Genomic DNA, 25,087 nt, shown 5'->3' on the forward strand with positions numbered 1-25,087 from the left:
ACATACATGCAGGCAATGTACTCATACACAGAAAATAAAGTAAATCTCCAGTGGACTGGAGACCTCCTAGTAAACACATCCTTCTTAAGGTAGCTCCCTGATTTCAGTTTATCATCAGGCAATCATCTCTTCCCCAGTATGCAGCTTGGTGAAACTATCAGTCAAGACTTCTCACCCTCTGCTAGTTAAGCCATCCCACCCCTCAGCCCCTCTTCTGGAATTTTGAGCTTTGGTGGAGTGACAAAAAATAGAAAAATTGATCCCAGCAGTCAGCCCTGCCTCTACCCAGACCTTGTCTGGTCTCTGTCCCTTCTGGACCAATTACTTATCTCCTCAATTCTGTGACCTCCCCAGTAGCCTTCTGACAAATTTCTATTTTCTAACACTTGCAAATAAGTCACCAAACACCAGGTGACTAATAAAAAAAGACTATTGCCATGAGTCAGAGTCAGAAGCACCACCTGTGTGACTTCTAACAGGAAGAATAGTCACAGCACAGATGTGTGATCTGGTGGCTGTTTGAGAAACACTCATACATGTGACAGGTCCTCGGCCATTTCACAGCTCTGCAAGGGAGGCAAGCAGCCATCACAGCCCCTTCAGAGATATGAGGAAGGTAAGGTGTACAGAACTGCTCTGCATCCATAGAGCAATAGCACAGTCACTTAAACTCAGGGCTGTTTTCTGACTCCAACCCAGAAGGCTCACCACTAGACCACACTGCCTTTCAGGTGCTTGAGCAGAGATGCAGTGAGTTCCCTGGGCTGGGGGCTATCCAGTCATTAGTCTCTGGTGCCTATGGAGGTTCATGGCTCACCAGTAACTAAAACTGGGACCCTGATTGTTTAAATATATTTTAGAAAGTTTGGCTTGCCACCGCACCCATGCAGGGACACACAAGGACATTTAAATTGACCTTTAAGATGGTTACCAGGATATATTAGCCAGGCATGGTGGCATACTCCTTTAATTCCAGCACTCTGGATGCAGAAGCAGGAAGATCTCTGTGAGAGCAAGGACAGCCTGGTCTACAAAGTGAGTTCCAGGCCAGCTGGGTCTATAGAGAGACCCCCCCCCAAAAAATCAAGATGTTATCAGGACACATATTATATATGTGTTCATACTGGCTATTTACAATAGCCAAAAGGTAGAAATAGATCAATTGCCCATCAACAGAGAACTGCTAAACAAAATGTGGTATATCCACACAATGAAATATCATTCAGCCATGAAAGGGAATGGAGTACTGATATGTACTATAATGCACACTCGGTAATATCATGATATGCTGAAGAAGCCAGACACAAAAAGTTGTACATATTGTATGAGTCCATTTATGTACTAGCTATAGAATAAACCCATAAAAATAAAAGTCAAATTGGTGGCTACCAGAGGCTGGAGGGAGATGTGATCAGGGAGACACTGTAACGTCAGAAGTTTTACTGTATGGTGGAGATGTTTTGGAATGGAATAGATGTGATGGTTGCCCAGCACAATGGACATTCTAAAAGCCTTTGAACTGTTCACTTGGAACCGATTAATTTTGTCAGATGAATGTCACCTCGAATTTTATGTGAAACTTAAAAAATGTTAGACAAATTTAAACAAAACAAAAATAAAGACACCATCAAGGTCTGTCCCTTCACTATTATTCTTGAGTCTCCCTGACTCCTTCCTCTTCTTTTAAGCACCCACTATCACCTGCCACACATTTTCCATTATCACAGTCATGATGTTTGCTCTCTCCACCATGTTTAGTGACATCGGTGACTAGAGATGAGATCTCAGTCTGGTATTCCAATCTTCCCTCTAAATCCTAACTGCCAGGAGGTGGGCCTTTTCCTCAGCCAGGCTGTTCTCTTTGGCTACAGTATGCGGTAGGGTTGCTCTCCCTGGCCCCAGCCTTAATGAGAGGCAGCATCCTCCGAACCCGTATTCTCTTGGATGCTCATAATGATCGTGTAGCACACCCTTTCTTCCTGCCAGCGGCTTGCTGCCCCTTACTTGCCCCAGTTACAATGGTAGCTTCAAATTGGGCTGGGAATGTTTACCATGGGAGATAAGTGCTTCTCCTGTGCTCCTCCTTGTGGAGAGGGCGCTAGTGCTAACTCCATTCTGGAAATATCTCCACTTTTGCTTGTGTCAGATCTGGTGCAGCCCTCTCTTTCCTTGTGTGTCTACTATGGGTAACCTTTTGATTTTCATTTCCCCTTCACCTCTCCACTGACAGATATGTAGGACTCATGTGGTTTTGGTATCTGTGTGACCTGTTGAGACTGAGCAATGCCATGGAAACCAAGATACCAGGACAATCACTCTCCACAGGAATCTAGTTGGAGTGGTGTTGTGTGTTATACAAGCCAAGATATCTTAAGAAAAGATAAAGCAAGTTCTCTCCATAACAAACATCTCTGACTTGAGGTTCCAAGAGCAGGCTAGCTTCTGTTCTCCACTGCTAGATGGAGGACATGGCTTAAAAGAGTCATGGGGTTGGGGGGAGCTGAGTGGGAAAGAGTTTCCACATGTTGCCATAGGTAAAGGGATTTTTCATGGGGGGCTTTGCCTGGTTACATGGCTGTTGTTTTCCTTCTGATTTACACACTGCTACTGAGCATACAGTTTTGAGCCAGGCTATAAAGTGCCCAGCCATGTTAACAGGCATTGTGTAGTCAATGAAAGCTGATACTCAACAGCTTAATTTTTAGTACTACGGCTACCAAGAGAAGAAAGAAGAGGAGGAGGAAGAGGAGGAAGAGGAAGAGGAGGAAGAGGTTCTAGTATTTATAATAACCAAAGTTTGAAAGATTTATAGCCATCTCCATGATACAAAGGAGGAAATAAAAGTGTAGACAATTTAGCAAAGTTGTCCATGTCACATAGCAAGTAAATGTGGAATTTAGATTGAATTCCCAAATCCCCCTTCTCTCCCCTCCCCATCCTTAGCTCCTCTCCTTTCTTTTTGTGTATATATGTGTATGTGTGTACATGGCATGTACACATGTATACATGCATGTGGAGGTAAGAGAATAACAGGTGTTATTTTTCAGGCATCATCCAGTATTTGTTTTCTTTTTCTAAGAGTCTCTCATTAGTAGGAAACTTGCCAAGGAGGCTGGACTGGCTGGTCAACATGCCTCAGGACTCCTCCTGTCTCTGCTTCCCCAGCCCTGGATTGCAAGCACACATCACTGTGCCTGTCTTTTTATTTACATAGGTTCTGGGAATTGAACTCATGCTTACAAAGCAAGGCACTTTACTGACTGAGTTATCTCCCCAGACTCCCTCTTGTCTCCTTTCTTACCCAATCCTGGGGGCTCTGACACTAGTGCCATGATATTTGGGGTCTTTTCTGACTCCAATGATTTCACCAACTCTTTCACTCACTTGAACATTAATTTCATGTTCTTCTGATATGTTTTAGTCTTTGCTAATCTAATCTAACATGTTATAACTCCAGCCAAGTTTGTGTACCTTGAATCTTCAAAGACAGCATGGATTTCTTGAGAGAACACATTTATTCGGCTCCCTTTGTCCCAGTCTGATCTACCAAAATGCTGAACAAACAGGAAATAAAAAGGCTACCACCCACTACTGGAATGGATCTTAAAGGTTTTTTGTTTGTTTGTTTGTTTTACCCAGGACTAAACCACCTATAAAAATCCCCCTAAAGGGAATGTTAGAATAGCAAAAAGCCAGAGAGAAAGAAAGAAAGAAGAAAGAAGGGAGGGAGGGAGGGAGGGAGGAAGGAAGGAAGGAAGGAAGGAAGGATCGATCCACATACTAGTCCTTCTGTCCAGACCCAGCAAGTGACATGGACAGAGGAGCTGGCTCTAAAGCAGATTTTCACTGGGATCTCCAGGACCATCCCCGGGTCTGTCTTAGACCTGATTGGAAATCCTACATGATGTTTCTGTAGCCACTGTGTCTACTAAGTCTTCATAAACTCCATAAACTCAGGGCCAGGTCCTAGTCCCAACTAAGCAATGCAGAAGCAAAGATCTACAAAGAACAAGGCATTTGACTGATTCATCATTGTGACTTTTAGGAAGAGAAGTGTTTGGTGAGCAAAGTTGATTCTTAACGTTTGTTGAATGAAATAAATGAAAAAAAAAAAAAGAGAGAGAGAGAGAGAGAGACACATACCTTACAGTCAAACCCATGCATGGCTCTGCTTCCTCTTGGGGGCCCTGCCTTGTCCTACCCCATCCTGGCATCAGACTCCTCCTGGCCAGTCACAGAGGTTATCTGAGTCCCAGGCCCCACCCTGGAGACAGGAGGGAAAAAGGAGCCAGTGCTGGGGCACTCTGCCCAACTGGCTGGCTACTGTCGGCTATGGCTTGACATCTCCCTGTTTAAAGCTCACGATGCCTGCTCTTGTTCCATTGACAGACCCTCCATTAGGAGCTTTCCAGACCCAAACCAGCTGCTCTACAGAGCAGTAATTAAGTCAGCAGACTATGATGTCTGCTTTCAGCGCTTTTCACACCTGCCGGCCAAAAGCAGGATTATTGTGCAAGCAGAGATCTTGTCTGCGCCAGGATTGGTAAGCCATCTACAAAAGTATCCAGAAGGTCTGGGGCCAGCAGGGAGGGAGATGGTGGTCGGTCACATGCAAGTCTCCTTCTAGGACCCACACGACAGCTCCAGCTCGCTGACATTTCTTCAGGGCCACCATGCAGCCAGGGAGAGCTCAAGGTTGGGCAGGCAACTGTGGTTACACTGTGGTTGGGCTGCAGAGAAAAGCGCATACACAGTCAACAGTAGGCTATGAATAACTCCAAATAGCACTTACTCAGTACTCCTTAGGTATTCCTAAGAGCAGGGACTCTACTCTTAGTCCTTGTCTCTTAGTCCCTTCCCATGCAACCAGAGTGCCGGCATGCCCAACCTGTTAACATTGTGGCACAATGTTGTCACTTGCAAAACTCTCACTCTACAGCTGTGAAACCAAGTTACAAATAAAAATAAAAATTAAAAACTCAGTGTTTTAAGTCCTTTTATGATTTCGTGTTGGGCCCCATTCATAGCTATCCTAGGGTTTGCACAGCCTGGGGTGGCAGGTTGGACACACCTGGAAAAATTCAGTTGTTCTCAAGAGACAGTCTGGAAAGTCTTGCCCAAGTAGGGTGACAGCCCAGAGTTTGTGAGAGGCTCTGCTACTGAGGTCCCCTGTTCCAGGTGCAGCTTGGCCATCACTCTGGGTCAGCATCCTGGGCTAGGGCAACAGGCTGGGAGGGGCGGGAAGGAGAAGTCTTTCTGTGTCCAGCGCTCCTCAGAATGGAGGTCAGCATGTCACTTTGCTTTCTCAAGACCCCCTGCAATCTTCAGTAAATATACACAGCCTGGAATTCCTGCCCAGCTGATTGTCCCGGAAAAGAAAAAAATAACCATAGATCCCCTGTAACCCCATCCTGTTTCAGGTTTCATAAACAACAATGCCCTTGAAGGTACCTCACTCATAGCCCCCTCCCCCATACACACATCAGCCCGAGACAAGAGAGAATAGCTCCCTCTGACAGAAGGCTGAGGCTATGGTCAGTCCCAGAGGGCCTAGAACATCTCTGCCACCAACCTTGGTAAGAAGGCACTGGAAGCAGAGGTATCTTCACAACCTGGAAGTCCTCGTAAGAAAATCATAGAGGAGGTCTGGTACTGTTTATGGAGCATGAAACCCATCCAAGGCCCACTGTTTCTCCTTGTAGGTGAGACGTGGTTTCAAAGAGCCGAGAAGGGCCTGCTGTTATCACCAAGTCAGAAATCAGGCTGCATTGCCTTCTCCAAAAGCTCCCTCACAACTTCACCTGCCAGACTTTTCCTGACTTTGCAGCACCCCAAGAAATAGCCTGGGCTTGCCTAGGGAAGAGGGGACCCTGGAGTAGGATTAGTGAGCACAGAAAGTTTCAGACCTATGGTGCAGGCTATGGGAGAGGGGGATATAAGTGTGTGTGTGTGTGTGTGTGAGAGAGAGAGAGAGAGAGAGAGAGAGAGAGAGAGAGAGAGAGAGAGAAAGAGAGAGACAGAGACAGAGAGAGACAGAGACAGAGAGACAGAGACAGAGAGAGAGCACACTGAAAAAGTTCTCCATAGAAGTTATAACTAAACATTCCCTGAACAAGGAGGACACCCCGGGGTTCCTTTCCTAAGACAACTTCAGAGTACTGCTTAGAATAATTCTTTGTTCTCCCAGAGAAGGTGCTCTCAAAACATCCAAAGTAAAAAGAAAATGACATTAGTTGAAGCTGTCATCACTTTACTTCTGAGTATGCCTTATCTTTCTCTCCCAGGTGTTGCTTTGAAGAAGAATGGTGTCCCCAGGATAAAATGCATGGGTGGAAAGCAGTAAGACCCCACCCTTCAGGAGAGTTCTGTGTGCCACCTCTGCAACTCTGGGTAACTAGGTGTGGTGACATACACCTTTAATCCCAGCACTCTGGAAGCAGAGGTAAGGAGTTCTAGGCTATCTTGGGGCTACCCAGTGAAACCCTGTCTCAAAAAAAAAATTCCCTGGGGATCACAGGGAAGAATTTCATTGTAGTACGAGCTATGACTGTCACTTGGATACTTTGGGTTCTTGTGCCAGGGAGCCAGAAAGCAAGAAGTGACTCACCATCCTGGCAGAGGTCATCAGCCATGACCAGGAGGAGGTGGTAGAGCTGCCACTTAGTGAGGGTCAGGAGGATGAGGTTTGCCTTTGGATAATTCATGAGGGTGTTTCTTGATACCGTGTACTGAATTCCGACTGTAAATGAGAAATGAAGCACTCATGGGGAGGAGCCACTTGCAGAGAGTCCTCCCCACAAGACTGAAGGACTCATTCTAGCTGCTGCAGTTGTGGCTAGGTGCTAGCCCCTTTAGAATAGCTTTACTAGAAGAGAGTTGTCTTCTCCAAAGCCATAGTCTCTTCCCAGGACAACCTGCATGCAATGGCTGGTTAGCACAGGGGTAAAGTCTGTATCCTGTGCCCTGAACAGCCCCAAGCAGATGCAGGAAAGCCCAGCCTCCACTCATGTAGTCTTCCCTTCTGTCAGTATTCCACAGTAGAGCAGCTCATTTGTTACAACTGATGTGCTTAAAGCTACACACCATTTTCTGTCAAAGTATATACTTTATACTGGGGCTCACTCTTGGTGTTCCATGAGTTTTGTTAAATCTCTAATGACATACAACCAACATTGCAGTGTAACAGAGTAGCTTTCTTGCCCTAAAAATCCTCCTTGTTTCACCTGTTCATCCCTTGCTGCCTCTGGGTCTGCCAGCCAGTGGTCTCCATGTTGCCTCAACAATTCAACAATTTTGCCTTTCCAAGAAAGTCACATGACTGGAATTATATACCATATGTAGTCTTTTCAAGGAACTTCATCCATCAGTAACATGCATTAAGGTTTTTCCATGTCTTTTATGGATCCATAGCTCATTTCTTTACAGTGCTGGGTAATATTCTATTGTCTATATGTATCACAGTTTCTTTATCCATTCACTTACTGAAGGGCATCTTGGTTTGTTGCCAAGTTATGAAATTGCTGCTAAGTTACACAAAGCTTCTATAAACATCCTTGTTCAGGTTTTTGGGTGGAACTAAGACATCATCTCATTTGCTCAAATGTCAAAAGCATGATTTCTGTATTATGTTTACTGTAACTTTCTTGACCCTCATTTCAGCAGTGATAAATCAGAGATGATAATTGTCCTATAGAATGGTTTTGACATTTAATTATATAATGCTCATGAAGCCCTTAATATAGTGCCCAGCAGCCTGTGTCCTGAATATGCACCAAAAACAATACATTTTCCCTATATCTTGACTTGGTGAAACTAGGACCAAGCCCTGTGGTACTTGAAACTCTGCCCTAGCTTCTTTTCTGTTGCTATGAAGAAATACTTGGATAAAAAGCAACTTGGGGAAGCTGGGTATGGTGGCACACACCTTTAATCCCAACACTCAGGAGGCAGAAGCAGGCAGACCTTTGTGAGATCAAGGCCAGCCTGGTTTACATAGCAAGGTCCAAGCCAGCTAGAGCTACAGGGAGACCCTGTCTCAGAAAAACAAAATAGAACAAAGCAAAACCAAAAGGCAACTTAGGGGGAAAGGGGTTTATTTTAGCTCACAACTCCAAGTTACAGGTCATCATAGCAATGAAATCAAGGCAAGAACTTGAAGCAACTAGTTACATCCACAGTCAAGAGCAGAGAGAAAATAATGCACATATAACTATTTGTGCTTTAGATTTATATAGCCCAGGATCCCCTGCATAGGGACTGGTGCTACCCACAGTAGGCTGAGTCTTCACACAGCGATTAACATTAGTAATCAAGACAATTCCCAGATATGCTTACAAGTTAGCCTGATCTAGACAGTACCTCACTGAGATTCCCAGGTAATTCTAAATTGTGTCAAGTTGAGTATTAAAACTAATCAGCACAGGCGCCATCCACTGGCAGCAGCCAATGAAATGGCTGAAGGTTCAGCAAAGGTCACACAGCTTGACCTTCTAGCTAGAGCTGGCAGTGCAGGCAACCACCTGTTTTTCTGGTCAGCTGTCTGGATCTGAGACGAGCACAGAGATTTGAGTCAGTTCATTTGGATTTCTGCTCTGACTCAGCTCCTCACCCACCCAGTGAGGGCTATACCTCTCTTTGCCTATGTCCTTATCCAGCAAACAGGATTGGTGCACACATCATGAAATCACTGCAAGGTAAGGTTTCTCATTAAAAACAGAAATATCTAAGCCAGGTGTGGTAGTGCATGCCTTTAATCTCTGTGAGATCAAGGCCAGCTTGATCTATATAGCAAGTTCTAGGCCAGCTGGAGCTACAGGAAGATCCCGTCTTAAAATAAATAAATAAACCTAAAATAAATAAATGAAATATCTTTGAGGTATGAAAGATGTCAATGAGGAAGGATGATGGTGTTAAGGGTAAGAACATGATATTTGCAGTTGAAAGGCCCCCAACTAAAGGTATCCTTCCTTATAGTCCTATTCAAATGTAATGACAATTTCAGTGTGAGAAATATAAACCCAAGCATTGACTGCATTGACTAGGGGATGTCATTGTGGCATGTCATAGTCATATCTCATCTGTCCACATTCCAAGAAGGCGCAAGGCAACAGGAAATACTGTAAGATAGCCATGGTACCGTGGCTCCCTGTGGAGGTAGAATCACATGACTCCTACAGGCCTACAGCTGAATGAATCTTCCAGTCCTGAGCAGCCTAAGCTAGAGAAAGGGGTAGTAAAGATAAACCCATTGTCACATAGTGAGGTCTGTCCTGGGTTTAGCAAGACAGGGTGCTGGTATATCACTAAACACACGTCCTCCTTCCATGGTCTGATCCTTTCCTCCTCTGCCTGCTCCACCAGCTGTCCCTCCTCTCCTTTCTGCATTTGCTCATGTGAAGCCTAACCCTGGCTATAACCAGAAGTTCGCAGGTGTGGAAAAAAAGGCCAATGTTTTCTCCTCGTCGGCCCCTGTGAACTTGCTTTATTTCTTACAGAATTACTGGGTCAGTCATGAGGTTTTGCTACCTCACTTTTTTTAAAAATTTTTTCTTCTAGAGTCTACCCTCGTGTGTAAAGCATAAACCAACAATACTTCTTTAGAATTCCTTTCTTTAGTATGTCTTTGGAGAAGCCAGGTGAGGCTCCCTGTGTGATGAATTCTTTTCTACAGAAGGAGCTGAGGGTACCTTCTGTACGTTTCCATGGTGGCTTGAAACAATCAAAGTAGTTGTGTACATTTTGATGTTTATATTTTACCCTTTGTATTAGCTTTTCATTACTGTCACCAAAATATCTGACGGAAACAACTTAAAAGAGGAAAGGCTCATATTTTTGCTCATGGATTCAAAGGGTTCAGTTCAGCCTGGTGGGGAGAGTGTGGCACAGTAACTCTGTCCACATCATAGTGGACCAGGAAACAGAATGAGGAGTATGCCACTGCTCCACTGGTTTTCCCTCTTTTATCCAGTCAGCACCTCCAGCCCATGGAAAGATGCTGATTGAGGGCGGAGGGTCTTTCCTCTTCGGTTAGTCCTCTCTGAAGAGCCCTCACCAATGCACCCAGAAGTGTGCCTCAGTCTCCTAGGCAAGTCTAACTCCTTCCTTCTGGTTGCCCTGAATTATTGGATGGCCTGAGTCAGGCCTGGGCCTTCCAGGAGCCTTTCTTGACTTGGTTGCTACCAGTAACTCCTTAGTTTAGCCAGCTGACAGATGTCATTACTCAATCCACAGGCACTTTATCTCTGCTCCCTTCTCAACTCTTGGATAAAAGCTTGGAGGGGTGCCTTTCTCTCTAGGCACAAAGCCCCTCAAAAAGCTGGCATTTCCTCAACAATGCTTCTATGTATATGGAGGAGGCTACCATCCCTAGTGACACTTGCTGGCAATGACCTCTACAGGCAGGGCCTTGGACTTGATGGCCTCTTCTAGATCCATTTTAAATACTTTCCCAAGTGACTTCAGCACTAGCCTATAGAAGTTTCCTGTGATGGTGGGGATGTTCTCTAAAAGCTACACTATGCAATAACTGCAGTCATTCGCTTCATGTAGTCTTTGTGTATATAAATGTGTGGCCAGTGCAGCCGAGAAGTCCTGCTCGCTTGAGCATCTGCACACTTTGAGCCTTGCTTTCTCAAGGGCCTACATCAGCCCTACTCCCTTCAGTGCCTATGTTCTTTGAGCTCTGCTCTCTCAAATGTCTGTATACTCAGCTCTGCTCCCTGAACATCTACATACTTAAGTCCTGCTCCCTCAAGTGTCTGTGTACTCAGCTCTGTTCCCTTAAGTACCTATGTACTCTGAACCCTGTTGAAGCACTTTTGCACACTCATCCCTGCTCCCTTTCAGACCTTACTCTGCCTCATTTTCCCTCTTATCTTACCACACTTCTGGAAAATGCCAACCTCCTTTTGGTATCAAGTCCTTTGTCTAATGTTCTGATACACGTGGTATGGCTTTTAAAATATATTCAATACAGGCTAAAGAGGTGGCTCTGTTGGTGTGAGGGTCTGAGTTTGGATCCTCAAAATCCACATAAAAAGTACGCATCTATTGATGGCAAGATGGGAGGTAGAGACAGGCAGATCCATGGAAGCTGTCGGCCAGCCAGCTTGATCTTGTGGCAATATTCCAAGTCAAGGAGAGACACTGCCTCAAACAAAAGGTAGAGGTGTCTGTGGGCCAGTACTGGAGGTATCCTCCCACCTCTACATGTGCACTGTGCACATATGCATCCACACCCACACAACATGCACAAACACAGTATATATACATATACACACACACATTAAATTATCATTAAATAAAATTGAAAACTTAGCTCCAGTCACACTAGACACAGTTCATGTTGTCAGTAGTCACGTGTGACCATCATATTAGACAACACAATACAGAATGTTTCCATCATCACAGAAAGTTCTTTTGGACAGCACAGTTCTGGAACATTCTTCCCCTAATTTCTTACCCATCCTTCAAGTCTCAGCTTAAATACCACATTCCCACAGAGGCCTTCTCTGACCCATCTAGTCTAAATTAAGTTTCCCTGCTTTCTTTCTCATATAGCCAGCAATTTTCCTTTGGAGTTCTTACAACTGTCTGCCAAGTGATAGTTGAGCATGTGGCTGTTTTCTATCAGCATCTAGTACACAGACACAGTCCTTTCAGTAACCCATCAATCCCAGTCTGTCTCAGTGTGTGGCAGGCACTTAGTAGGAGTTGACCATGTGGTAGATAAATGAAACAATGAACATTTGTACAGACAGATGAATGATTACACATCAGTGACTTGATTAAAAAGTGCACAGTATAAAGCAAAAGCTTAGGAGACACACATGCTCCTGGAACACAATCCTGACCTCCATGAGTATTTTAGCCTTTGCAAGTTAGCCTTCAGAAGCCACCACCTCATTCTGTGGAGAGATGGAATGCTCTGGCCTGTCTTGGAGTGTTGTAAAGGAGCAACAGGAATGGTATATGTACAACCCCAGGACATGGAATCAGTGCCACATCTCTTTTCTACCTTAATCATGTCTCCTATGGACTTCCACTATTCTCCAAGCTCCCTGCCCCCACTCTCTGCTTCTCTCGCTCTAGCTGCTAAGCCCCATTTCTCAGACCCATCTGCATCTAAGAGGACTTTAAGTTGCCACAACTCAAAGATCAAACCAAAAATATCTCTAACACAGACCGCCCCCTCTGTCTGGGTCCCTCTTCTGTATCCTCCCTGTCTCTGGCTATAGAAATCAGCTACCCACCTCCTTACTCAGAACTGATGGAGGCAAGCTCCAGCCCTGGGCATACTTTCAGAACAGCTAGTGCACATGGCACCTGGCCCCATTCTCCTTCTTAGGCAGTTTCCATCACTTTGTATCTGTGGACTCCCCACATCAGCATCACCACTAAAGTTGCTAAAATGCTGATTCTCAGGTACCATCTAGAACCATTGAATCAGAGTATCTGTAATAGGACCCTTAGAACTCCATTTTCAACAATCAGCTTGGGTGATTCAATTGCTTTCATCAAAGTTTCTCAGAATATAGTATTTGGCCCCAGGGTATACTGGGAAGATTCTTTTTTTTTTTTTGTTTTTTTTTTTTTTTTTTTTTTTTTTTTTTTAAAAACTTAATGGCTTTTCCTCTTTTTTTTTTTTTTTGGTCTTTTTGATTCTTTTAAAAAGCTACTGGCTGATCCTCTTTTAATTTTTACATTAAAACATCATTTATCAAATACCTGTCGGGTGAGTTTTCAAGTTATTCTGGTCTCTTGCTCTCTCTTGCCTCCCAGCCACCATGAGGTGTTAAAACGCCATCCACCAAGTGTTCCCACCCTGATGTACTTTATAGCCACAGGCCCTAAACTACAGACTAAAACCATGAGCCAGAATTAACCTTTCCTCCTTTTAAGTGCCTCATCTGTTCTGCCAAAGATGGACAGCTGACAACACATCACACAAGGGATTTACAGTGGACCCTGCCTGAAGAGACAGCAGTCACGTAATATCAGGCCCTCCGTGGACCTCCACGGAGACACATGTCACCATAAGTCACAGTAGGTCCCTGTTTCCATTTAGAAGGCCCTACTGTAGTCGAGGGGGCAGGGGGGCTGTCGTCTTGAATCCCTCATACCTTATGTTGCTGCTTTTCTTAATCTTCTCTAATAACCTATGGCTGGTTTGTCACTATGGATTTGCCATGGAGGGATACAAATTGACATTAACATAAACTGTGATTTTACACATTCACAGTAAGTAGACTTTAAGACAGGCAGCTTGCTGTTCAAATACAAATAACCTCAAAGCTAAAGCAGATGAGTGTCTATACAACCCCTCCAAATTAGGCTTTAAATTGACAGTTCTCTATAGGGATCAATTCATCTTCCACAGGAAGGTGTAAAAAATGGGGGGTGGAGGAGGGTGGACAGAGATCATCTAAGGAGCCCCCAGTGAGCTCTGAATGTAGCCATTGTCACCCCTCTCTTTTATTGCTTTGGAAAGAAAAAAAGCCATCTTCTTTTGTACCCTAGGCCCAATTCTTTCAGTCAGGATTACCAATCCCCGAGACCCCGCCCAGCCCCTCACAGTTCTCCATCAACTCTGCCCTCAGGCGCCACCCTGGACAGACACAGCCCACGGAACTGGCTTGAGGTTTCTCTGGTCTTCACAAATAAGCAGTTAGTAGCATCCCCAACCCCTATCTTCTTTCCCCTCCTCCCAGGGGCCCCCTTGACTCACAACCTCCCCACAGGGGAAACCACAGAGCACAACAGCAGCCTGGAGCTGGTTGCAGAGCTCCCTAAAAAGTTCCTGTGAGTTCCAGAATAGTTCTCACGTGTGGATTCCCTGTCTCTGGTCAGGTACCGCACCAGGCTTTGCTGCATGAGATCCAAATCTGGACACTCGGGCCTGGTGGGGCTAATGTGCAGTCGAAAGGACTGAGTGTGGGGAACAGTGAGGTATCCCCTACCCCATCCCTACGTACCCTGAGCCTGCTCCCAAGAGCCTGCTTGCACAACCCCAAACCCCATGGGAGGTCAGCCCTGGACAGCCTCTCCTGGGCCTGCCTTCTGTTCTTCTCTGCCTTACTCCATTTGTGTTAACATGCACAGACATAGCACGATCTTGTTTGCAAGCCTACAACATGGATTTTAGAAATTGAGGCTCATTCATGTGTAGTGAAATGTGTAGTTCTCAAGCGCACCATGAGTTTTGATAGAGGCATAGCCTGCACCCTGATCAACATGCAGTGTTTCCTCTGTCCCCAAAAGGTCCCTTGTGTCGTTCCTGCTCATCCCCCTTCCTCCAAAGGAGAGCTGTAGGAAAGAGGAAGAGGTGCAGTTATGAGGCATTCCGGTTTGCATGAGGCTGGAGGAGACAGAAGCAAAAGCTAGATAAAAGTGGAAGCAGGAGATTTTCCCCAACCCAGTTGTAGCCTGGAAGCAATCAAGTGTCATTGTTTGTTTATTTTTGTGGGTCTAGGGATCAGAGCCTTGCATATGCTAAGCAAGCACTCCATCACCGAACTACACCCTCAGCTCCACATCATGCATATTTTGTCTTTCTGTCATTCCAGAAGAAAACAGCATCCCAGAGAGGTCCCAGACAGCTCCAGCCTTTCTTCTGGGTCTCTCAGCAGCTCAGGAACCCACCAGTCCCACAGCTGGAGTCTCTCCCCTGCCACCACTGTACTCTGTAGCAGCAAACTTGTGCCTCTTCTTCTAAGGTACCCTCCCCTAATGCCACAGCATCCACATCGCCTCCTTTTCTTTGTACGCCAGAGGTCCCACCTGGAGCCCTCAAAGCCAGGAGATTGTGCTAATGACACAACAGTACCCAGGGGTTCTACCAAGAGCCTTCCCCCAAACCCATGAAGACACTAGGCAAAACAATATCATACCCTCCCAGCCATGGCTACATCCAGGCACCTCTCCACATTACTGCTGAGGGTCTGATGACATCCTGCTTCACAGGTCTGTATGTTCTTCTCGGCCTTGTTGGTAATAGTAAAACAACCTGAGAGCAAGCCAAATGTCAACACTGGAAGAGTTCATTAAATAAACTATGGTGCAACCTATACAATGGAAAATTACGTAGCCATTAAAAATAACATTGGGGAAGCTTATAAATAGACATAGCTGGGGAGATGTACTGCCAAGTTTTAAAGGCATCTCACCAAACACTGAAGCATTAACAGGTTTTTTCTCTGAGGGTCAGGACTGTGGGTCATCATCTTCTGATAAGCTAGTGCTTTGTACAAGACTGCAGAGTGTTAAGTGAAAGGTGTTTATTGAAGGTGCCCAGCTTGACACTGCAGCATCTTGAGGGAAGAGCAAGGACAGCATGTAGAAATGCCCCAACGGCACTCTCCCATGCAGAACTGAGCCAAGTGGCTTTGGAGTCAGCAGCTGCCTTAGCCTCTTTCTAACGGTCTCTCTCTCCAAGAGCCTGCACACATGGCTAATCATTTAGAGGAATTGGCTGCTTTGCACCCCAAGAATGCTGATGGCTCTTACCACCAGACAGAGGTGGCTTCCTGCTCTGTGGTTTGTTCATTTACCTCCCCCTGCCCAAAGAGCCCTCCCTCATGGGTCAGTAGATGTAATTCACCCATTCATGAAAGGCAAGGTAAGGGCTCCTCAGAGATGTTGGGGCCCTAACATCTGGATCTGGTAAGCATGTTATACTGCATCGCAAAAGTAATTTTGCAGATATGAGTAAGGTGACAAATTCTCAACTAGTTGAAGCTCCTGGGTTATCCAAATGGGTCCCCAAGGTCTAATCACAGGAAAGAATGAAAGCACAAAAATTTCTCCAGCTGGAGTCGGAAGCGACATGGTAGAAGTGGTCAGGAAAGGATGAGAGGAGCTGCCCTCACTGCTGGAGGAGGCACTTTGAAAGCATGACTGCGGGTGGCCCCAGATGACAGGCAGCTAGGAAGTGGGGACTTCAGTACTACAACCATAAGGATATCTATCCAGCCAACAACCTGCTCTTCAGGAGCAGATTCATCTTGAGTCTCTTAGAAGGAGCACAGTCCTCAGCACCTTGATTTCAACCCTGTGAAGTTCTGAGCAGAGGAGCCAGTAAAGCCCCATGTGCTCACACCTCTGACCTACAAAACTGTGGGACAGTAGGTAGATCATGCTAATCTGTATAATTTTTAGTAATCTGTTATGGCACCAATTTAAGAAAAAAAAAAGCTAATCTATTGCAATGACTTAGATCAGTGCCCCCACCAAAGGTCTATATGGGAAAGCTTCACCCCCAGGGTGGTGATGTTGAGAGTTTCTATGGATCTTCAATAAGTGGGTCCTGAGGGTTGGAGAGATGGCTCATCAGTAATCTTCAATGATCATGAAGACTAGAGTTCAGGTCCCAGTACCTGCATAACAAGCCAGGTGTCCCTCACACACCTATTACTCAACTCCAAGAGGACTGCTGAGAGAGGAGGATCTCTGGGGCTTGCTAGCTTCCAACCTAGCTGAGAAAACATGAGCCCCAGGTGCAGGGAGAGACCCTGCCTCAAAGGTAAAGAGTGATACAAGAAGACACCTGGTACCCTCTTCTGGCCTTTGTGTGAATGTAGAGGCATGCACACCCATACACACAGACACAGATAGATAAATAAATAGATAAATAATAAATAAATAATTAAGCAGGAAGCAAGCAAAGAAGCAAGCAAAGAAATAATAAAAATATTTTATGAAGAAATGGGTCATAGAAGAAGATCCTACATCACCTACATCATTGGGTCTATGCCAATAAGATCTCTCTCTCTCTCTCTCTCTCTCTCTCTCTCTCTCTCTCTCGGGTAAGCTTGTCCTCTGAGTGACCAGCAATAGATACCTTCTTCTCTAGCTTCTCCCTCACTTCCTTCCAACTAATTGAACCCTAAGACTGTTGTAGGAGGGGAGGGGCAGAGGGAGACAGTCACCCCTCCCACCCAATCAGTCAGTCTTAACTGCCTGAGGGGGAGGGACTAAGGATAGGGACAGGGGGAGCCAGGGAAAAGGAAGGTGCTTCTTCATCTTGGACCAGCCGGCAGCAGTTCAGGAAGCCGCAGCAGAAATGTAGGGGAAAAGGCCCATGGGTGCTCATACCTTTGTAAGTATCCCTTCACTGCCATCATGTGCTCTGTTAGCAAGCCCAATAAATCCTGTTGTTCCCTACACTGTAGTTTGGAGGACTATTTTCTCAGTTTGTCATAAGTACAGTGGGAAGAGGGGGCCATGCCAGGAGCCTGGAAGCCACAAATGCATGCCTCCCAGCAGTAAACCACCACCCCCACCCCCCACCCCTGGCTTAGGATGTTAGGAGCTGCTCCAACACACACTCCATTCATGATGTGCTGTCCCTGCCAGAGGCCCAAACCAAAAACAATGCCCAGTCTCGGGCTTGAAACTCCAAAACTGTGAATTAAATAAACCATTTATTTTTATAAAGTTAACTGCCTCAGGAATTTTGTCATAGTAACCTGAAGTTGACTAATACACAAACTGTCCTTCAGCATCAGTACAAATGTCCCTTCCATGAGCCATTCTGATTCTTCCTTCTATAGTTAAGTGTTTCTTCCTCTGAATTTTCCAAGCACTCAGCTTCTGAGACTTCAGCCACTTCCATAATCCATCTGACCTTAGTGTTGCTTCTGCACACATCATAATTCTCCAACTGGATTCTATGATATTTGGGACAATATGTGAGGCTGGTTCATCTTCATTTTTCTTTCAGAGCATACCGTAACACCTCATGCATATTCAGGGCTGAATTTTCATTGGAAGGATGGCTTACTACTTGGATGGATGGTTATTGTTTAATAAAATGAATTGCTACAGCAGTTAGAAACAGAAATATGGACCTAGGACTGTCTGCAGATGTAGAAAGGAATAGCTATTTGATGAATACTGACAGTGCCAGAAACCCAGAATGGGTGGGGGAAAATGTTCAAAAGGAAGATAGCTAAATGTTTTTGGTGCTTTGAATTTCACAGCACTTAAGCACCGGCCTTAAGATGTAAATTAATACATGAAATAAGTAAGACTACACATTGGACTAAAGGCTTGTGAAACCAGCTGAGTGAGGCTGATGGATTCCTTGCCTCAGTCTCGTCTGTGTCTCTTAGCTGTGGAGAGCTGAAAGCCAGCTCTGCTCCCTAGCCCAGTGTATTGGGAAAATCACATTAGTGATCCCACTGAGATGGGATAATCAATCACTGTGTTTTTTGTGCCAAGGTATAGTGATGTGAAATGGTCTGACCTGGTTTGAGGCCCCAGCTGCCCTTGTGCTCCATACCTCATTATGTTCAACAGTCTGCCTCTCCTGCATCTTCCCTTTTACCTTAGTTTTGGGAAAGCTTTCTCGTGTTTTCTTAGCGCTCTTTTCCTTGTAAGGAATGATCAAAGGCCGAAAACCGTAACAACTTTGCTCTCAGCAAAGTGTGTGTGTGTGTGTGTGTGTGTGTGTGTGTGTGTGTGTGTGTGTGTGTTTTACTGGGGATTGAACACAGGGCCGTATGAATGCTAGAAGTGCTCTACCACTCAGCTATATCCCTAGCCCCCAAAGTGCCTTTTGACCTCACTCACTCTTTCATCCTCACAATATCCAGACAAGGCTATTGAGCAGGTATTTCTATTTTTCAGATAAAAAGACTGAGGTTCCCAGAGCTAAGAAACTTGCCTGAGAGAAAGGAGGAGAAGCAGTCCACATGTGTTATACTCAATTCCTGACAGCCCAGAGTAAGTGGAAGCATGATGTGTTCAGGGAGGGACAGGTGCTCAGGCCAGCCTAGGTGGGAAGCAAGACAAGGAAGTGTCCAGGAAGATGTCAACAGATGGGCGAACCCCTGGGAACCCCTAGAGGGAACACAGAGCACATGCATGGACAAGTTCAAAATCACGGCTCATGCATTAGGAACACTGAGGGCACAGGAAAGCCAGCTAGTTACACACCACTCGGACTCCAGATCCAGGACTGATGCAGGAGCATGCCAGGAGAATGGGAGCAACTTGGGCATCAAATTCTCAGCTACTTCCTGCCAACACTTAGGTCTATATCCCAAGAAAGGAACCCTTGGTCTTTCTCAGTCACAAAGGTCGGGAAAAGAAAGCTCTCTACCTTCCTACATATTGAAAGGTACATGGGGAAGGAAGGAAAGGCATCAAGTTAGAACAGAGAACTCAAGGCAAGAGTGCATGGACATTCCTTACAGGATTTGCTAGAGCAAACTCACCTTGTACAGTTTTGGTACTGGGGCACCGTTTTCCTATTGGGGTGACATTGCCCCCACCAGGCAGTCCTCCTGAGTGCCCCCCCCCCGCTCCAGCATAGCCACACTGATACCCTTGCCATACTGTGCCTGGTTCACTCTGACCTGATGCCTCAGGCAGCCCCTACCCCGGTGTCCCAGGCAAATCTTACGGTCTGGGTCTCCAAGTGATCCATTTGATGCTCTTCCCCCCTTCCCTGGTTGGAGAGACACCTGATACTTGCCTACGCTGTCCTCTCTTTAACAAGAAGGATATACAGCCTGTTAGTTCCAAGAAAACTTCTCTGTCCAATCTCTCACATGTGGTACTCTATTGCTTTATTCCTCTGAAGTGGGTGATGAGCTACAGGAGGCAAAATCAGTTTCCCACCACCCCCTCTGCAAGTCTTATGTGACAATTTAGCACCTTGCTTTAGAGTGAGAGGATGTTTGTGCACTTAATATTTTATTCCTCACTCTGGGCTTAAGGAAGAGTCCTATCTTAGCATCTTATCCCAGAAGCAAAGGCGTATAGGCCTACAAAACAAAATACCTTGCTACCATGCTCAGACTGGTCCCTGCTCTCTCCACACCTCCTTCTTGACCAGAGGAAACTAGACTTCCATAACCTCCCAGCTCTCTGAAACAAATGCCACAGAGGAGAAGTCCCAACTGACTCGTGCATGAGCCGTTTTGTTTCAAAGGCCTGGACCAGGAGCTAGCAGGCTGTGTTGTAAACCTGGCTCTGCTGCTGAAAATCCGTGAGCCCCTGGACAAGTCAGTTACCCTCTGTGAGCTCTTATTTCTCATCTCTAAAATCAAAGGGTTGAGCTTGATGATGGTCCCAAGGTCCTTCCAGCTCTAATATGCTGAGTTGGCCTGGAGATTATGCAAGGCCAAGGCCAGGGCAGTTCAAGGGCAGGGATGACGCCAGAATCCCTTTGGACAGAGATTGTCATTTCCACTCTGGTCAATGGCTGTTTTGTTTCAGGTGACAAAATTGTCACAGGATCTGTCTCCCACCTTACTTCAGGATAGAGACAAAACAAAAGGCCAAGTTCCTGGGTCTGAGGGCATCGCAAAATTGTCACAGGATCTGTCTCCCACCTTAAGGACATGTCCTCCTCCACTTCAGGATAGAGACAAAACAAAAGGCCAAGTTCCTGGGTCTGAGGGCATCAGGGCAATCTCAGGCTTCAGCAGTTGAAGGAAGTTGCATAGTATGAGCAGCCTCATCTGGGGATCCAAAATAAGCAGCACGGAGATTGCTTTCCAAGCACTCCCTCAGCTAAAGATAAAAATATCATGGGCTCAGGGATGTTCCCAGTCATAAATCAATCAGCCAGGACTATTTCCGTACTTATCCTTTACCCAGGATTCCTCCTTACCACCTCTACCCTGTCCTCCTTGCCCTGGCTTCCCAGCCACCTCATCTCTGGAGTAGAATGAGGCTCATCAGCTACCCTCACCACGGGTCACCAGCTTGCCCATGCCAATAAGGAAATTTTTACCCTACCTATGATGGAATGGGTAGGCATTCTGGTGCCTCCACCAGACTCTGTGATCCTGCATAGCAGGGGTCCACTCTGACAGGCAGATAAATCCCCAGTGCACGGCCAGGTCTCTCAGTCTTCAAGGCTGAGGAGCTGCCCACCGGCTGTGGTGAGTTTCCAGAAGTAACCAATCCTGAGGAAGCCCTTCGGTATGGCTAGGGTAGGGCTTCTCACTTGTGTGGTTACAGGGATTAGAGCACCTACCCCTTAGGGCCACTTGGAGGATTAAATGTGGCCCTGTAGATGAAGTGTTAAATTTGGCACATGGCATGTTGCAGATGCTTGAAACACAAGAACTGCCTCCTCCTGCTAGCCTTCCATCTGGAGCTCTTCCTCCCACGGCTGACCCACGTCTTCAAAGAACTCCTTTGAAAAGATTTTTTCAGCCTGTCAGGGTCACATCCAGCTCCTGGAGAGGCCCTTGAGGACATCTGATCTACTCTGAGATTCTAAATCAGTATCCTAGTAATAAGCACAGATGCCACGCGCTGCTGGGCCATCTGGAGACGCTGGCTTTATCCTCGATCCTCTACCGCCCTCTGCAGGCTACTGTACCACATTGCAGGCAGTGTTGACGGTACCTTGAATAACTCCACAAAAACCAAGTCACCTCTTTCCAGAGACTTGAGGCACTGTACTGATTAAGACAGTCAGGCAAAGCAAGGTGTCTGAGGAGGATGACACTTCAAAATAGTACGATGATTTATACTTCCCAAAGCACTTGCTCAATGGATGGCGTGTCCACACAGCTCTTGCCTCAATACCTGAACATGAGGGAACCCCTACTCATTAACATTGCTCAGTCCTCAGAGGCTCGTTAATAAATGACTACTCCACAGCCCTACCCTTGAACATTCCAGAAATCACCTGAAGCAGACCAGCATAGCTTATGTACATACCAGCTTGATTTTTAAAGCTTTTTCAACCTCATCCATACTGTGAAAGAGACAGCATACCCAGAATCTGATCAAGGGAATTTTATAAGGAAGTGGGTGCTGAGGATGTAGTTCAGTTGGTAGAGTGGTACCTAATATGCAAGAGGGCCTGAATTCAAGGCCCTGAGCTTGATCCCTAGTACCACATAAACTGGGTGTGGTACAGGATGATGGGACGCGCAAGGTCATCCTTGGCTACACAGCAAGTTTGAGGCCAGTCTGGAGTACAACACTCGAAGGAAGGAAGGAAGGGAGGGAGGGAGGGAGGGATTGAAAGAGAAGGAAAAAGTGAGAGAGAATGTGTGTGTTGTTTGCTTTTTAGAAGTGACTACAATACAGAAGATGCTTGTATTTAGTGTGCTTATGACTCATAAGCATTCCTCACATGCCAACCAGCTAACACATTTATTAATAATGTTGAACATAACTAGACAGCATCATTTCTGCCTGTTATCCCCGCCTCCCCCAGTGGCCAGAAATGCAGTCTCTGTCTGGCAGGCTAGGGGCTTGAGGCAGGGAAAGCATGAGGCCTTGTCACACTGTCCACTCAGTACTATGTCATGATGCAGTCGTCTGTCAGGACGATGAAAGGGGATGTTCGTCTTTCTTCTGTTCTTATCAACTGCAAGAACATGAAGGAATCTACACAGGGTTCATTAGGCCCAGACATTGTGTAAGAGTAAAAGGAGCCAAGTCTTTGATAGCTGCAGATCCCTTACATAACTGGAGTTTTCAGGTCACATATTTATAGACAGAGCAAGAGAAGATCTTAGAGATTATTCCAGTCTAACCCGTTCATTTTGAAGAAAAATGAAGCAAGGGAAGAGAAAATAACACTTGAAGGACACACAAGCGTTAAACCCAGACTCCTTGGCTCTTTTCCTTCTGACTGATAATTTATTTCAACAGTATTATTTCTAGGTGAAAATTGTTCTGGAGAAAGTTCTTAAACCTAACGTTTTTAATATACAAAGAAGAAAGAGAAAAAAATCAAGACACTGTAGACAATGCCTGGGTTGGTTGGATTTGAGGATCAGAGGATAATTTTCCTTTATGTAGCTTAACAAAATTGAATCAAATTAACTTTGAATTTGTTTCATTCTTATTGTCTGTCCTGACCCCAGGTGGCTAGAGGTTTCCATCTCACTCTGCTGTCTTACAGCAAAATGTGAGTGTAGATCTGAGGTTACAACATGGCAAACACTGATTTGAAGGAAAGGCTTTCTGAGGGAGTCACATGGATCTAGAGAAACTTTGGCTTAAACTTTTCCAAGTTTGTGGAAATCCTCTTTACACAGGCTGTCCAGTGAGTGGAGACAAAACACAAATACTTCCTAAGCCTGTTTCAAACACATGATCAAAACAGACCCTCTCATAGATCTGAGGTTACAACATGGCAAACACTGGTTTGAAGGAAAGGCTTTCTGAGGGAGTCGCATGGATCTAGAGAAACTTTGGCTTAAACTTTTCCAAGTTTGTGGAAATCCTCTTTACACAGGCTGTCCAGTGAGTGGAGACAAAACACAAATACTTCCTAAGCCTGTTTCAAACACATGATCAAAACAGACCCTCTCTGCTTATTGCCACTTAGGTCCAACAGGTCTGAATCTGCTCATCATTTTCTTTGTAAATCATATGTGGATCAAAATCATTCTAATACATTCTGTTTTCTGGCAAATGCCATCCTGCTGAATCACAGCTCTGCCATCCAGCATCATAGATCTGAGTGCCCCGTAGTATGTGCTTCCGGCTCCATAGAAGCCCCACTGTGACATAAGAACACTTCTGGGGACTTTCTCTTCAGACCCTCACAGACCAGGGTTTACAGTTCTCCGGTGTTCTGGTGACACACTAGGAAGGAACAAGAGAGTTCTCGTTGCTAGGGTTTTCTCAGTGCCCCTCCCACTCTATCCCACACATGCCCCCACCTATCACAGCCATCGCATGCCAAAACCAAGAGTTATTTTACAATCTCAGCTACAGGGAATGCCCCAGCACAGAACTCCTTAATTCCTAGTCATTTGTTTATTTTCACTGAGCATTTCCCATGCCAGTAAGCTCTAGAGAGATGATGATGAGCAGTTTAGAAGTGGTCCCTTTTCACTTGGCACTCACAGTCCTTAGAAAGCAAACGACTCATGAAATCAGCTGCTTGTGCAAGTTCATTGCAGGAGTTTTAAATCACTGATGTGTTGTTAGCGAGAAAAGAGTCATTGTTCCTGGTTGAAGGCCTCAAAAGACCTCTTTAAAGATTTGAGGTCTACATCTCATTATTTGAAGATACTAACTTTGCAACCTGCCTATTGGTACCATCCCTGTACAAGAATGGGGCTTGGGTTACTGTCAGCAATGGGGGTCATGGTGGGTTCTGGGTCACAGGAAGGAAGCTGAGCAGCTGTGGGAGCTTAACTGCTTAATAGTTCACACATGCTCTGTGGTTCTCACCTCCTAGTTAAAGCTATTTGGCAGGCATGAAAGTGGCTTGACTGGGGACCCACCTGACTCCTTTATGCTCAGCATAGAGGTTTGGGATGGCAGATTTGCCTCCCTTGGTGGATCACCTACCCCTTCCTCATGCCTGGAACATTTTCAGAGAAATACTCACTTGACCCCTAAACCCAAAGTTGTATGAAACCCACCCTTCTGCTAATCCAGCAGAGGCTGCAAGTACAGTCAAGGAATTCTTTAGGAAGCTACTGCAGTGCATCACTCAGGCTGGGCTGGTTATGAGAGTTCAATGGTAGAAGAAGCAGTCCCAGCATGCTCTCTTTTCCAGGCATCATTCAAGAATATCACAAAGGGGCTTCCCAAAGTGATTCCAGAGACCATAGAATTCCTATACTGCATACCCCTCCATGGTGGAGTAGTCACCATACAATACAGCCATCTGGTTTCCCAAAAGGCTGTGAAGTCCTCAAGGGTAACTCTGTGTCCCCAGTATCAGCAAGGCACATAGTAACCATGAGAGAAATGCCACTGATCTTATTTCCCTTCCCCTTCCATCTCCACAGTGCCTCACGTGGAATCCCTGAAATGGTAGTGATTAACACCAAAGATTGGGCTGTTCTGGGTCTTTATCCATCACCTGAAGCCAGCTAGAAAATGGCAAAATCTCTGGGTAATGACTGCACACAACCAATTCCACCCACCTCAAGGGAGGCCCGGCTACAAGCTGCAGCTTTAGGGAAGGTTCTCATTAGGATCTTTCAGTTCGAGACTGTGTACTATATGACACACTGAAGTCAGTCACTGGCCCAAGACTACCCAGATGAGAGAGAGCCTGGCATCTCTCTTCTCCACAGAATCATCTTCTGAAGTTTGCTACTCTGGCACCTGGCCTTCCAAGGGTTGAGTGGGAATCTGAGAA

General features: G+C 45.6%; 1 protein-coding gene and 2 long non-coding RNA genes across 4 annotated transcripts in view; 1 reads left to right on the forward strand and 2 right to left on the reverse strand.

The window, feature by feature from the left end:
* Positions 1-3,850: 3,850 nt before the first annotated feature.
* Positions 3,851-6,731, reverse strand: LOC115067369. Its single transcript, XR_003846789.1, has 3 exons — positions 6,608-6,731; positions 5,573-5,737; positions 3,851-4,730 (listed from the first exon to the last, which is right to left on the reverse strand). It is a non-coding gene; the product is annotated as an uncharacterized LOC115067369 (long non-coding RNA).
* Positions 6,732-17,019: 10,288 nt separating this feature from the next.
* Positions 17,020-25,085, forward strand: LOC115067374. Its single transcript, XR_003846790.1, has 3 exons — positions 17,020-17,095; positions 18,628-18,723; positions 24,732-25,085. It is a non-coding gene; the product is annotated as an uncharacterized LOC115067374 (long non-coding RNA).
* Xdh (xanthine dehydrogenase) overlaps positions 23,454-25,087 on the reverse strand; it is a 65,030-nt gene continuing 63,396 nt past the window's right edge. The window contains exon 36 of one of the 2 annotated variants that reach the window (XM_008850982.3): positions 23,454-23,571. In XM_008850982.3, coding sequence (XP_008849204.1) covers positions 23,521-23,571 — 51 coding nt within the window. In that variant the 3' untranslated portion in view covers positions 23,454-23,520. The remainder of the gene's footprint in view (positions 23,572-25,087) is intronic. The other variant, XM_029555025.1, reaches the window with a different exon arrangement.

Source organism: Nannospalax galili, unplaced genomic scaffold (genome assembly GCF_000622305.1).
Source record: "Nannospalax galili isolate Female #2095 unplaced genomic scaffold, S.galili_v1.0 scaffold1331, whole genome shotgun sequence".
NCBI classification, from domain to species: domain Eukaryota; kingdom Metazoa; phylum Chordata; class Mammalia; order Rodentia; family Spalacidae; genus Nannospalax; species Nannospalax galili.